We start from the raw sequence: 14,138 nt of genomic DNA, 5'->3' as shown, positions 1-14,138 counted from the left end.
TAGTTCTGGGAGGAGTGCCTATATTTTTGCATCCAACCCCCTATTTTACCGGGGAAGCGACCGCTTAAGAGGTCATTCGTTCCTGAACAGAAACGAAGAGTCACCATGCCTGAGCCAGCAAAGTCAGCGCCTAAGAAGGGCTCCAAGAAAGCTGTCTCCAAGACCGCTGCGAAGGGAGGTAAGAAGCGCAGAAAGTCAAGGAAGGAGAGCTATGCCATCTACGTGTACAAAGTGTTGAAACAGGTCCACCCCGATACCGGCATCTCGTCCAAGGCCATGGGAATCATGAATTCCTTTGTCAACGACATTTTCGAGCGCATCGCCGGAGAATCTTCCCGCTTGGCTCACTACAACAAGCGTTCAACCATCACCTCCAGGGAGATCCAGACCGCCGTCCGCCTGCTACTCCCCGGTGAGCTGGCCAAGCACGCCGTGTCCGAGGGTACTAAGGCCGTGACCAAGTACACCAGCTCCAAGTAAACGGGTGCCATTTGACTTCCCTGTTAACCCCCAAAGGCTCTTTTAAGAGCCACCCACATACCTGGAAAATGTGCTAATTTCCATTTGTGCTTGTCACGGTTATGATTCTGACCCTGTAGAATTTTAACATTGAATGAAAGCACATTGATACTTCGTTGCAACCCAGTACTCAGTTAAGAATTCCTACATGTAAGTATTGGGATGCCCATGTAGCTGTAATGTGACCTGAATAATTAATTTAAAAATACAAGTATGGTTACAGTGTCCCACCTGACTATTTCTGAGGGAATATGAGTACTGTAGCCTACTTTGATTAATTCAGCACATGCCATTAAATGTCCACACAATCACAGATGATATTGACCCAACATTTTATTCACAGCCTGCCCATGTCTATATTGAAGATGTTGAGTCAGTCTGATTTAAGCTCTTTTTATTGGTTCTGGTTGTATTTAGGCAATTGAATGGTTGCCCCGTTATGTGCAAAAAAACGGTCCTGAAAGTAGCTTCAGAATATGTGGATGCTTAAAGTGGTCATTCCATGAAAAGAGGTACTTTAGTTTTCACATTGTAAATAAAGGTTAAATAAATGTTGAAAACTGAAGTGTCTTCTGAAATGTTGTGTTCGTGTATGTTGTAAGAAAGGCTTAACACTAAGTATATTCTTGCACAGTCATTACTGAACAGTAACTTTGCCACCCAAAATGTCTGTTTGTGTATAGACGTGGTCAAATTTGTTGTTACCCTTATGGTAGAGGTAAAAAATTGCTCAGTCTAAGATATTATAAAATGGCCTGGACACATTCCTTGATACCCCTTAGAAAAGATAATAGATCATTATATTCTTATCTTTCTTCAATAAAAAGATTTTACATTGCGCCAACATTAAAAGTTGCTTTGACATTTTGGGATAGAAGAGTGCGTATTTGTACTTAAGTAGTTGCATATTGGGAATTCATATACCACACCTTTTCTGTTTTGTAGAACTTGGTTCTGGACCAGGTAAAATTGAGCTGCTATTTGTTGCAAATCGTTTAGTGTGATTAGGCCTACAACACTGGTGCCGGCCGTTTTAAATACTACAAGCATGCAAGGAAACGCCCAAAGCACTTTGTTCGGAAACATAAGTACAGACTTTTTGAAGTGCAGACATGAATGAATGTACATGTTAAGAAGTAATGTCACTTTAACTGTTTCAAAAGCCATTGGTTAATTGACATAACATAAGGCCTTAGAAACTAAGCAGAGCGTCTAGACAAGTTACAATCAATTATGGCGTATCCATTCTTTGACAACCCTGTGGATGAAGGTGCTCAGATTATACAAAGAGTGTTTATCCCACCAGCCCCAAGGGTCTTCAGAGACAGAAATAATGCTTCCCTGACCAGTATATGTGGAAGAGAGATTTTATTGTCATTCTTAAAAAATATATAAATACAAAAACACTTTAGCAACTCTTAAAGATGGCAATGAACAAAAAAGAGCAGCCTACCACCCTTCTTAGAAAGTAGTACAAAGGAGAGTAGTAGACTATAATAGTAGAAATTAAGGTAGTAAACTGCAGTCTATGTAGGTAGGCCTTGACTATGTAGTCTGCTGGAATCACACACAAGGAAGCAAACTAACTGTAGCCAAGCCTTGACCATTGTACGGTCTGTCTGGATCTGTCTGTGTCTTTGCATGTGGGACATTCTTTAACAGGGTTGGTGACTTAACAAGGTTTAACAAAGGCAAACATGCCAGGAAATAATAAGGGTATACCTTGTTTCAAAGCAAAACCTGAATATTATCATCAGTTTTCTAGGGTTGAAAAAGCATTTCTAAAATCCTCTCTAGAGTGGCACACATTAGACCAAGTGCCCTTAACGCAATAAATGATAGTGTGCCCTCTATACATTTCAAAACATGTCTTAATGAGTTCCTTTATAGTATAGAACATATGATGCAGTACCCTATCAGTGTTGGGTATAACGCGTTACTGTAATTAAATTACTTATCCACTGAAAAAGAGCCACAGTCTGACACTTTCCAAGCCCCCTCTGGATCTATGGAGGCATGCTAATTGGAAAACTGGAAATATGGGGCAGCTGTCCATACATTGTCAGCCAGAGTAGTAATAATTGGATTTGGATTAAATATGCATGCGCAATATAATAATTGTATATTCTTGGTAATGCTGAGGAATTTTGTTCTGCTAAGCAAAGCGTGCTACAGTTTGGGTCACCTTCTGATCTGAACGTTTGTGCTGGATCTATGCAATAATACTTATTTTAGTTATGGTTATCTTTCCCTTTTATCTTAAAGCTCAGCATTTAGTCTATCAGTTAATAAATGTGTGTGGCAAAGTTATTTTTAAGTAATTGATTAGGTTTGTTCAAGATGTGAAGACAAAAACATTATCTGCCCGCATCAAGTGCAAATAACCATGGCCTTCTTCAGTGTTTTAAATGTTATCCTACAATTTTCAATTGCTGCCTGCCTGGCTAAAGGTTCCATCATAGATGTCACAGCTGTACGGCGTCTCTCCAGTGTGGCTCTTTATGTTAACTTTTTGCCAGCTTTCCTTCCTGCTTTGGGCAACAGCCATGTTGTTGCTAATGGCCGTAAGATATTTATTGAATTATATTTGTAGTAGGTTATAGTTTGTGGTTGTGCTTAGTGAAGACAGACTAATACATTATATACCAGGTATACTGAACTTGCTTTATAGGATAGGCCTCAGCCTCACAGTATAAGATATGTGACATTGTTGATATTGATAGAGTTTTACACCTGTGAGCCTTCATGTGTTTATACAGAGATCCACGATGAGCAGACTACACTCCTGACATTGAAAAGGTTTCTCTCCTGTGTGTCATCATGTGTTTATAAAGAGAACACGTTTGAGAAAAAAGTTTGCTACATTCCTGACATTGATATGGTTTCTCTCCTGTGTGTGTTCTCATGTGTCCAACCAAATGAGCCTTCATGTTAAATCTTTTGCCACATACCTGGCATTGAAAAGGTTTATCTCCTGTATGTGTCCTTAAGTGATTTACCAGAGAACCACTATAAGCAAATAGTTTGTTACATTCCTGACATTGATATGGTTTCTCTCCTGTGTGTTTCCTCATATGTTGTTCCAGAGAACCACTTTTAGAAAAATGTTTGCTACATTCATGACATTGAAAAGGTTTCTCTCCTGTGTGTATTCTCATGTGTTTATCCAGAGAACCACTTTGGGCAAAGATCTTGTTACATTCCAGACATTGAAATGGTTTCTCTCCTGTGTGTGTCCTCATGTGTCCAACCAGATGACTGTTCTGAGCAAACCGTTTGTTACATCTTTGACATTCATACGGTTTCTCTCCTGTGTGTGTCCTCACATGTTCAACCAAATGAGACTTCACACTAAATCTTTTACTACATTCCTGACATTGAAAGGGTTTCTCTCCTGTGTGTGTCCTCATATGAGCAACCAAATTATTTTTCCGACTAAAAGTTTTGTTACATTGTTGACAATGATGTATTGTTTTTCCTGTGTGTTGTCTCTGTGGCATATTTTCCCTTGTCAGAACCTTATTGTTTTGTGTTCTGTTCCGAAACAGCAGCACTCCTCCTTGTTCCTCCTCCAAACTCTGTTCTTTAGGATAGTCGGGAGCTACAACAGAGAGGGGATGAGAGTCACTGCCTGGTTCTGGTGCTGTATAGTCTTGTCCATTAGGCTCTGCTTTGATTTGCTCTTCAGTTGTGTTAGTGGGTAGAGAGTTGTCTTCTCGGTTCTCCACTTTCACAGTCTGGTGAAGATGTGAACATTCCAAAAATCCCTCCTGATCAGAGTCATGTTTCGCACTGGGATAAGTGGATTTGGAGTCTGTAGTTTTAGACTGCAGTCCTTGGAGCTGCTCTTCCTCCTGACTGGTCCACAGTTCCTCTTCCTTTTTAATCTGTGGGGGCTCCGGGAGAGCGAGCTGCTGCACATCTGGGGTGAAGAAGAGGCAAGACAACAGTGGCCTACTTCATTATTCTGCAACCTAGATTGACAGATGAACAGGGATGCAAACACATGTATGTTCAAAAAAGAGAGAAGTAATTTCAGCCCTCGCCCCGCGGCAAATATCCATATACTTACATTGCCACCAACCCCCTGACATCCCTGGCCCACCCTTATATGCACAGAGTAAAATTCTGACATTCTGAACATCAAAACTAATTTGTAATATTCAATTTCATTTTTTTTTCAGAGACATAAACTCTTATCAAACTATATAACATTTCTTCTGGTTTTACTCCTTCCTATTCTTCCTGGCCACCTCTAAGGGCACTAAATGTTGATGATCCTAGCCAACTCCTTCAGCTGAGTAACAGCCTGGGAATGGCCCCTTCACTACAGGATCAATGGAGGACAAGGCCTGTAGGTTCTTACTTTTGAGAGGTAGTTTGTTCTACTTGCCACAAGCTGTGTATGGTCACCTTCCCAATAAAATCCATGACGGTAGGCGATTTCTTTAAGACTGCAAGGGAAGCTTAGCCTGGCTGCCAGCCCAACTTCTCCCCGCCCACAAAAACATTTGGTCGGGAAGTTGGGTCTGGAGGGTCTCGTATTGGGGACAACTACAGATAAACTATACGGTCATTGGATACATGTTGCGATTATGTCCCTCCCACGGACGCTCAGCGTCACGCACGCCGGGTTTTTGCTTGAGGGAGGGTCTGTCGAAAGACTGCATCTCCTTTTTAATGATAGCGATTTTGTACAATAAAAAGTCGCCGAAGCTATTCGAGCTCAATCCCATTAGCGGATTTTGCAAGTGTAGTCAAAAGACAAACTGCTGCAACCTATTCTTTATATTTGTTTGCGTGAAATTGCTAGCCAATTTTCATCATACATTTCATATAATTATACACCACATTCCTTGTTTCAGTTAACCTAATTCCCACATTTCCTTCGATGTTTATCCTAATTCATCCCCACGGGCAGCACACATGCATACTTGTCAGCCCACTCTGTCTGAAATTTGCGATTTTTGGAATTAACTTTTCGCTTTATGGGTTTGTCTCGCCATGATTTTCGCTAAAGAAGAAACCGGTACCGTTGGCAAATCAATGAGCCTGCGTTGTGGCGAATGACACACACAACCTGCGTGACCCACAGAGGTTGCGGCCAACGTTGAGTGATTCCTGATGGAGCTTTAGATTGGACACGGAAGATATAAAGCAGTAGGAAAAAAATATTGGCTATAGCACAAAATCACGCACCAATGAAAACTTCACAACTTGTATTGCGTCTAGGTCCGGATCCGCCTATTGAGTCACCTCGCCATAGATAGTAAAAGATGCAGCAAGAAGACACACGACTAGCCTAGGCTAGTTCACGCTTGCGCGCATACTGCTGATTTGCTTATTTCCTATTTATCTGTTTGGTGGAGGCAATCCAGAATTACTGTTGGTGCAATTATAATCAGACCCCCCCCTAAAAAAAACTCTTCGGATTTGCACGATTCACACAAGTCACACACGTGAAAAAAGCGGGAGGCGCCGAAAAGCGCGCCGTTTGCATCCCTGGATGAAGAGACAAATTAAAACTAGAGAGGGTACAATTTCTGGGGAAATTGCAAGGTGTGCTTCGATCAGTTGCAGATGGGTCTTTTTTTTTTACAGAACTTTTACAATTGTAATTCTGTATATTTTATCAAAAAATGCATACTTATTGTTTTTGAAGATTGCATAGATTTAAAAGCATACATTTGTTGCTGCTCATTTCCTCTTCAAAATACTAGGAGTGACATGTAACGGTTGTCTTCTTATTTCCCCTGCAAGAGGGAATGGTGATCGGCGATATATAGCAGCTTCACATAGTTGAAAAGTTGCATCAAAACAAATACATTGGGCTGACTTAAACTATGACTTAAACGTCATAGTTTAAGTCGGCCTGTAGTGATATTTTCAAGCATTTAGCCTACTCGTATTGCATTCATTCATAATAAAGAACCCCCTTTGAAACAAGCTGATTCTAACAATGTTGTCACATGCAGTATCAAACACTACCATCTGCTAACTGAAAATATGCCCCCAAAAGCGTAAATAAGCTTGACATTTATTTAGGGGAAAATGGCTTATTCAAAAAACGTTGACTGTAAGCGATCGTTGTCAGTAACAATGCAAAATGCGATAATTTGGTCTCAGTCTAGAGCCCTGGTGGAGAAGCTAACCCCGGTAAATTGTACTACGAGCTAGCTAACTGTTAGAGTACTGGTGTGTGGGAATCGCAGGAGCTAACCAGTTGAAGGATTTGAAAAACAAATCGGGGACTGTTGATTTAGGTAAGAGGAGCGCCGCAAAATGTTCTCTCGCCTTTTGGCTTCCTAGGTTCAGGCAGGAGGACTCAGTAGTAGTGAGGGATGGGGAGGGAGGCAGTGGGAGAGAGGTGAATGTCTCAGAAGGAGAGAAGGAAAGAGAGGGAGACATTGGCAGTGGGGTGACAACTAACAACCTTGACAGGGGAACAAGGGAACGGAGAATGGTGCCAAAGAAAAAGTCAGTAAATCTCTCTAACCTGCCTATCCACATACATATACCCATACAGACTCCAACCGAAACGTGCAAAAAGTGTACCTCTCCTTAGCTAGTGTTGTAGCCTGGCTGCCAGCCCAACTTAACCACGCCCACAATTCATTTTTTTTAAACCGACGTTTCTGGTGTAGAATGGAGTGAAATACAACATTGTGCACACTGCCAGTGAGCGACAAGTCTGACTGAGGCTAACGTCAAAACAGTGTAACAGGAACAGTCTTACTCAGATTGCCAATTTAAACGAAACAGAAAAATTATCGGACCAGCTGGCTAAAAGCATAATTCCCATAACTCTTAAACTGCCCTGCTCGACTTTTTAGATGTAAAATTGACTGTAAAACTGTGAAATTATATACTTTGTGAAATATGACGTGAAGACATGGTTGCCGCTCGACTATGCGGTCTGTACCGGGGACATTCTCACAAAAATGTCAAGACTTTTGTGACTAAAATCAAAATTCTGATGCAAGAGATCATTGGCCAATCGCTTTCTCTCTTAAATGGGCAATTGACTGGGTTTTTTGGGTATTTCACACTGTTCCTTAAGGTCTCCGAATAGGGTATGTAACATTGGTTGGGTTGAAAATGGCCCGGGTGCTGTTCTATGCCCTCTGACAGATCCTCTGAAATGTTCCGGGAAAAAACACTAGCTTTTCTCCTTTTATGGTATGCTCATTAATATTTAGATAAGCTGTGCGCTGATTGGTTGGTTATCAAGAGTGAAGCTGGGAGCAAAAACGCAACACGGCCAACAGCAGCACTCGCTGAAATACCGAAGTTGGAGACTTGAAATAAAAACGCGCAAATAAATCTATTGTGTCTACACAACACTGTTTTCAACAGATTTACTATATATCATTTGAAATGATAACATTACTTGTTTCCACTTCTGTTGTTGAAGCAAACTGGATTGACTTAGGTGGGTAGAACGTTAGGCTACAGCTTAGCAACCAAACCATATTGTGATTCTACTCGGCTTCAGTTAGCTAGCTAGGCTAGCTCTAGATATCTTGCTGTAAAATAACATGACAAAGATTTGTACAAACATGCATCGTGAATTGTAGATTTTAATTACACAGGTTATTTATTTGAATGAAACACAGTCAGGAACATGAATCAACATTAGCCCCATTGCCAATAAACTAGGCTAAATTATTACACATTCTACCTATGCTCTTGCGTTAACTAGCAAGCTAAACTTGTTTACATGCCTACAGTCTAGGTGTTACTAGTAACAGTTACTAGCAATGCTAACGTATCCTGTATCTAGAACCTGCCTTTCTCCAGTTCTTTCAAATAGATTATCTAGACAGGCGTTAGCAATAAACCAGACTACTGTTTGTTTTGTTTTTTTTCGCGATTAAATATTTTAATCATTTGACAGCACTACTTCATACAAGTTCATTCACTCAAATGAATGTTTTGAATCATTTTAATCATAGCAATTGTATTAAGGATCAACTAAAGCCCTGCCTACTTCCTCTGCCCACTTCTTATTACTAATTACTTATTACTCTCTCTCTCTCTCTTTCTCTCTCTCCTCCCCATTTCACTGACACACCCTTTGTCCTTCAGGTCTTCAGTTCGAATCATTTCGATTTGAGTGAGGTTTTTGTGTCGAGTGGAGCCTTGGTGAAGAACATTGCATTGGGCTGTTGGAGTTGTGTCCAAAGGTATTCTATTCGAGCCCCTGACGTTGTAAGCAATGTGAGGGGCTGTTTTTGAAGTAAAAGTCCAACCATTTCTGACACATTGAACTGCTCCTCCTGGAATTAAAAAACATTCATACCACATAATGTAAAGCCTTGATTTTCCTCCTTTTCCACTCTCTTTCCCTCCCTGTCTTTGGCGCTCCCTCGCTCTCCCTCCCTCCTCTGCATCTCTCCCCTCTCTTCCTCATAGAAAAATTAACCCGAAACCACAAGGTCTGACACGGAGAAAGGATTGGAAGAAAGTGTTCCTCTATGTTCGTGAATGGTTGGCAGACGATGTCTTAAGATGGCGTAAGGCTTTCATAGGCTTTCATAAAGAATCTCGTCCTAAACGTTCTTTATTGACTTCCTAGACTCCGAACACACGGGTTCCATCCAAACGTTCTTTAATACTGGAGCCACAAATGTCAAACACCATTATCTCCCTTCCAAGTTTATAGAAAGTATTATTTTCCTTCAAGGACTAATAGGTGTTGTATATAATGTATCGCAATGCTGTGAGGCATTCTTGCAGATCTAATGATCTCTGTCTGTCTCTCTCTCACACATATACACAATCAGATGTGCTGCTTGGCGTCGGCAGACCCGGTCATGTCTGCAGAGACAGGTGGACATGAACCGGAGAAACCACCACACTAATCAGACCTAAATTTGATCATTGAATACACCTGACATGGTCATAGTCTCATCTCATCATCTTCCACTCAACTCCATATCTGTGTCACTTTTCTATTGAGTATTTTTTTTTTACTGAAAGTATATTATTAATTGCCGTGGCGCAAGGGTTTCTTGCAGTTCGTAGATTTAAATCTCTCCTCTTCCTCCTCCTTTGTACATTTCCAATTTGTTTTTCTTTTGTAGTACTTCAAGGTTTTTTTTTATAGATGGAGATGCCACTGGTGCGTAACAAACCTCAGATAATGTTTCCTTAACCAATCCTTAAAATGTTTCCTTAACCTAAACCACTTAATGCATCGATAATCATTTCAACCAGTGGCAGCACAAATGGGTATTGAACTGTGTCCAAAAGAATGAAGGAACCACTCTCCAATCCTCAGGATCCTGTTAAACACATTTTAACCGTTCACAAATACGACTGTTTGTCTTTGAGGAAACGATCCCATAGTTCAATGCTGCGTAGCCTACAGATGTAGGGAGCCCTCCCTTGTGAAGCGATTCCTTTCACTTCACTAGAATGACGTATCGAGTGTTTGCTATTTGTTTGCTATTCTTCGGAAGCTTCCCTTCTAATGCCGACTACAGCTAGTCTACCTAGAGTCATTTGATGTGTGTAGAAACATATTTAGCATTCTACCTGGTATGCTATATACAGGAAACGTTAGCATTGCTAATAACTGTTAGTACAACATCATACTTTCCTTATAGCTTGCGGTTGCAATGAGCATACGGTCGGAACAGCACCTCTTTCCAGGTTCAGTTTCCTAGCAAATCCTGCTTGAAATTGTCCAAGGTTGTCAAAACTGTCTTGGGTGAAATGTTCAGAGCAAATGAATGATTGAGTGTCGAACTTCGCCGGGATCTTCTCATAGACAACAGTCAGGGGCGGTCCTAGCACATTTGGCGCTCTAGGCGAGCTTCACTCGTGGCGCCCCCCCCCCCCCCCCCCCCAAAACAAAAAACAAGTTTCAAAAGTTTAAAGTTTTAAACGATTTTGCACGGAACCGGAATTGCAATTTTCAAACGCTATTTTGCCCTGCAAGACTGCATTTCTTTCAAATAACCACAACAACAATCACAACGATGAATAAACATTAAATAAAGAACAAAATCCCTGAGAAAATGTCAAGTCTGTGCTGAACTACGCTTTGGCCACGCCCCCCTGTTCAACGGTGCACACACTGTGCACGGTCACATTCACTCCCCCATCGCCTGCAAATAATGTTTTTTTGGTCTTCTGTTGTGTTGATGCCTGGCAAACAACAATCTTAGAAGGTTAGGGTCACTTGTGGCACACATTCACTCAGTTTAAGCGATCAATCTACCTGAACAAAATTAGAATAAATGGAATTCACCAAAATGTCGGTACAGCTGAACTTGAACTGATGTTTCGACTGAAAGGCAATAACAAGGAACGTCAGAAGTCACTGGCTAGCTAGCGTTAGCTAACTATCTAGCAAGATTAGGCTACATACAATCCATTCGCTAAAGTTGACAATACAACACTTGGATTTTTACCATTCCTCACTTGTTGACAAATTGCCGTGTTTGTCTTCCTTCATGCCTAATGCAACAACACTACAAATATCTTAGTCGTTGCATAGCACACCCATTAGGCATTAAGGACATTAAGGAAGACAAACACGGCAATTATTGGGTGTGCTATGCAACGAGTAAGATATTTGTAGTGTTGTTGCACTGGCTATATATATGTGCGCCCCTGTTTTAATTGCGTTTTTTTGTATAACGTAGAATAAATGGACATATCATTTTTTATATAGGTTATAGAGGGTATACCCGCCTCTGTAAAATCCTTAAAGAACTAGGTAATTTGACAGGGAGTAGGAACACGTTCAATGTAGGCCCTACATCTTTACATCTTAACTCCACTAAAGTGCTTGGGGCAATTCACGCATTCATGAACGTTTTCTTATCTGGAATTCATCATAAGATAAGACCAGAATTTAAGGATTTAGCCTACCTTTCGCCTTTGCACATTTCTATTATTCTTCTTAAATTTCGCCCCGGATAGCTTTTGCCTCTTCATTATTTCGTTCTTCAAAGTTCTTGAACACACAAACTAACCAAACGCCTCACTGTGCTAGCATACCTCCTGATAACATCCCTTCCTTTTTGAAGGGGTACGTATACCTGGCTCAGTTTACGCTAATGTTAGATTTATTTTTTGAATGTCAAAATACTGGTTGAAGATAAAGGTTGTAAAAAAAAACTGCCCAGCAAAAAAAAAAAAAAAAAAACACCCCTAACAACAGCAGCCATGCCTGTTGAATGTTTGGCTCCTTGGGAAGACTGAGTGTTAGCCTTCCCTGTACAGCCTGGAACACAGCATTTACGACCGTGGTCCGTTTTTAATATCCTTGTTATAATTCAAAACGTTCTTCTTTGTAATTCCTTATAAGTAGCCTACACAGAGCAGCGCGCAGCTAAACTAGTATCGGAGATAGACGCTACCTCGGGCTGGTCTGGATGTAAATTCTGGGACGTGACAGAGATACAGACCAGAGCCAATAAGAGGGCGATCACCGGTCCTACGTAGGACCGGTAGCTTTGTTGAAAAGCTAGTGTTTTACAGACAATTTTTTTCTTTTTGAGATTTGAATAGGAAAGAGGTGTCAATGGACTTTGATATTCACGGTATGTTCAGTTTACCCACCGAACTGTCGTTATTCAACTATGACAAGGTAAAATCGGTTTTGCAGTCAATTGCCCCTTTAAAGGTTGTCATCCTCGACTTTTTTGGTCTTTTTAAATCTAACTCTTTGTATGATCCGTGTGGTCCTTTTGCCGTTTTAAATGCTATCCTTTCCCAGTTGTCTGCCAGCACTTTGCGCACGCATCCCGAATGTTTACTAACAAAAAAACAAGTCTATAATCAGTGTTGGGAAAGTTCACTTTCTACATGAACTAGGCCTACTTCAGTTCATACATTACATTTACATTTAGTCATTTAGCAGACGCTCTTATCCAGAGCGACTTACAGTAAGTACCAGGACATTCCCCCAGAGGCAAGTAGGGTGAAGTGCCTTGCCCAAGGACACAACGTCATTTTGCACGGCGGGGAATCGATCTGGCAACCTTCAGATTACTAGCCCGACTCCGTCACCGCTCAGCCATCTGGCTCTACATAATTCACAATTATTAGTTCAATTCATAATTCAACATTTTGAACTAATCTGGGACTATGCAACATCTAATAAGATATAATGAATATAAACACAGAAGATTATAATCAACTGTACGGTAGTTATTAAATCGGACCTGCTCGGTGAATCTTGATTTCAGGCTGAGTAACAATGTCCAACAAACGTTGCAGTCTGGCGGTCTCCTCCTTTGAACGAGAAATCTCCTCTTCGAAATCCGCAAACGAATTTTCAGCTGCCCTATGTATCTCCAAAACTGCTGTTGTTAATCGTTTGTTGAGAAAATCCCTAAACACCTCTAGTTTGGACATTTTGGTTGGGGAAAAACTCGGATAGTTTATGAAATTGTACCTCGAGGAAGTTGGCTTTCTTCTTCAAGCTCTTTTTTTTCTAACCGGATGTAAACAAGTCAAGCCGTTCCGGTGTTGTATCTCCCGATGCATGACTCTCATTTAGAGAATATATAATATATAACATAATATATAATATATACAATATAATATATAACATGATATATAATATATAATAGCCTATATAATACGTAATATATAATAATATATAATATAATCCCATATAATCTCTGGATTGGCACCCCCTGGCTCGCGGGAGCGCGCGCACATCAAAGAGTGAAGGATTTTGTCCTGATAATAATGATTCTTACTGTACACTGAGGGCACTACTATGAGTAACCACAGTAAGTTTCAGGCATGTAACACTTTCCTAGTCAGGGTTAGCAGGGTGTGCATTAAGCCTGTCGTGAAATACACCCCCCTCTATTGTCTGTTCTGTAAATCCCAGCATCATATGATTCTTACTGTACACTGAGGGCACTAGTATGAGTAACCACAGTAAGTTTCAGGCATGTAACTGCTAACTTCAGGGAGTACATTGCACTTACATCTAATGGAAAACAAGGCCTGCCATGAAGCTAGTTCGTCGTGGCGGCGTGAAGCGTATCTTGGGCTTCATCTACGAAGAGACTCGTGGAGTTCTCAAGGTGTTCCTTGAGAATGTCATCCGTGATGCTGTGACCTACACCGAGCATGCTAAGAGAAAGACCGTGACCGACATGGACGTCGTCTACGCTCTCAAGCGCCAGGGACGCACTATGTACGGTTTCGGCGGTTAAGCTGCAATTCTGACCTATTTCAAGGTTTAACCCAAAGGCTCTTTTTAGAGCCACCCACACTCAGGGCCGCGTTTGTGCAATGGGCAGGAGGGGCTGCTGCCCCAGGCCCCGGCCACTAGGGGGCCCCGGCACGGGAGATTAAAAAAAACTCAACACAAATGTTTATTTTTATGCATTTACCCACCCGTAGTGAAGTGCACGTTCTCTTAGCGTCACGTATCGTTGCCGGTATCAAAGCATGCAAGACAACAATGGCTTCGCATGAAGGGTGATGTCAAACGAGTTTGACCTACTTCGCCAAACTGACTTCAACGATTTGATTTGTGACTTTGCCTTCAAAAAAGTAGAAGAGTGGACTAGTCCCTCACTGATTATCTAGCTAACCTATGTTTTTTTTCAGTAGGCGGCCACAGCCTGATAATTAAA

At 41.1% G+C, this 14,138-nt stretch overlaps 1 protein-coding gene and 1 pseudogene across 1 annotated transcript; one reads left to right on the top strand and one right to left on the bottom strand.

Moving 5' to 3' along the window:
* The first annotated feature begins 10 nt into the window (after positions 1-10).
* LOC124468432 (histone H2B) lies at positions 11-1,300 on the top strand. Its single transcript, XM_047021146.1, has one exon. The coding sequence runs from the start codon at positions 106-108 to the stop codon at positions 478-480; it is 375 nt and encodes a 124-aa protein (XP_046877102.1). The 5' UTR covers positions 11-105; the 3' UTR covers positions 481-1,300.
* Positions 1,301-2,905: 1,605 nt separating this feature from the next.
* Positions 2,906-12,979, bottom strand: LOC124468423 (annotated as a pseudogene).
* Positions 12,980-14,138: the final 1,159 nt, after the last annotated feature.

The sequence above is a fragment of the Hypomesus transpacificus genome, chromosome 6 (genome assembly GCF_021917145.1).
Source record: "Hypomesus transpacificus isolate Combined female chromosome 6, fHypTra1, whole genome shotgun sequence".
NCBI lineage: Eukaryota > Metazoa > Chordata > Actinopteri > Osmeriformes > Osmeridae > Hypomesus > Hypomesus transpacificus.
The sequence above is the reverse complement of the archived record's forward strand: the minus strand, read 5'-3'. Positions and strand labels throughout refer to the sequence as shown.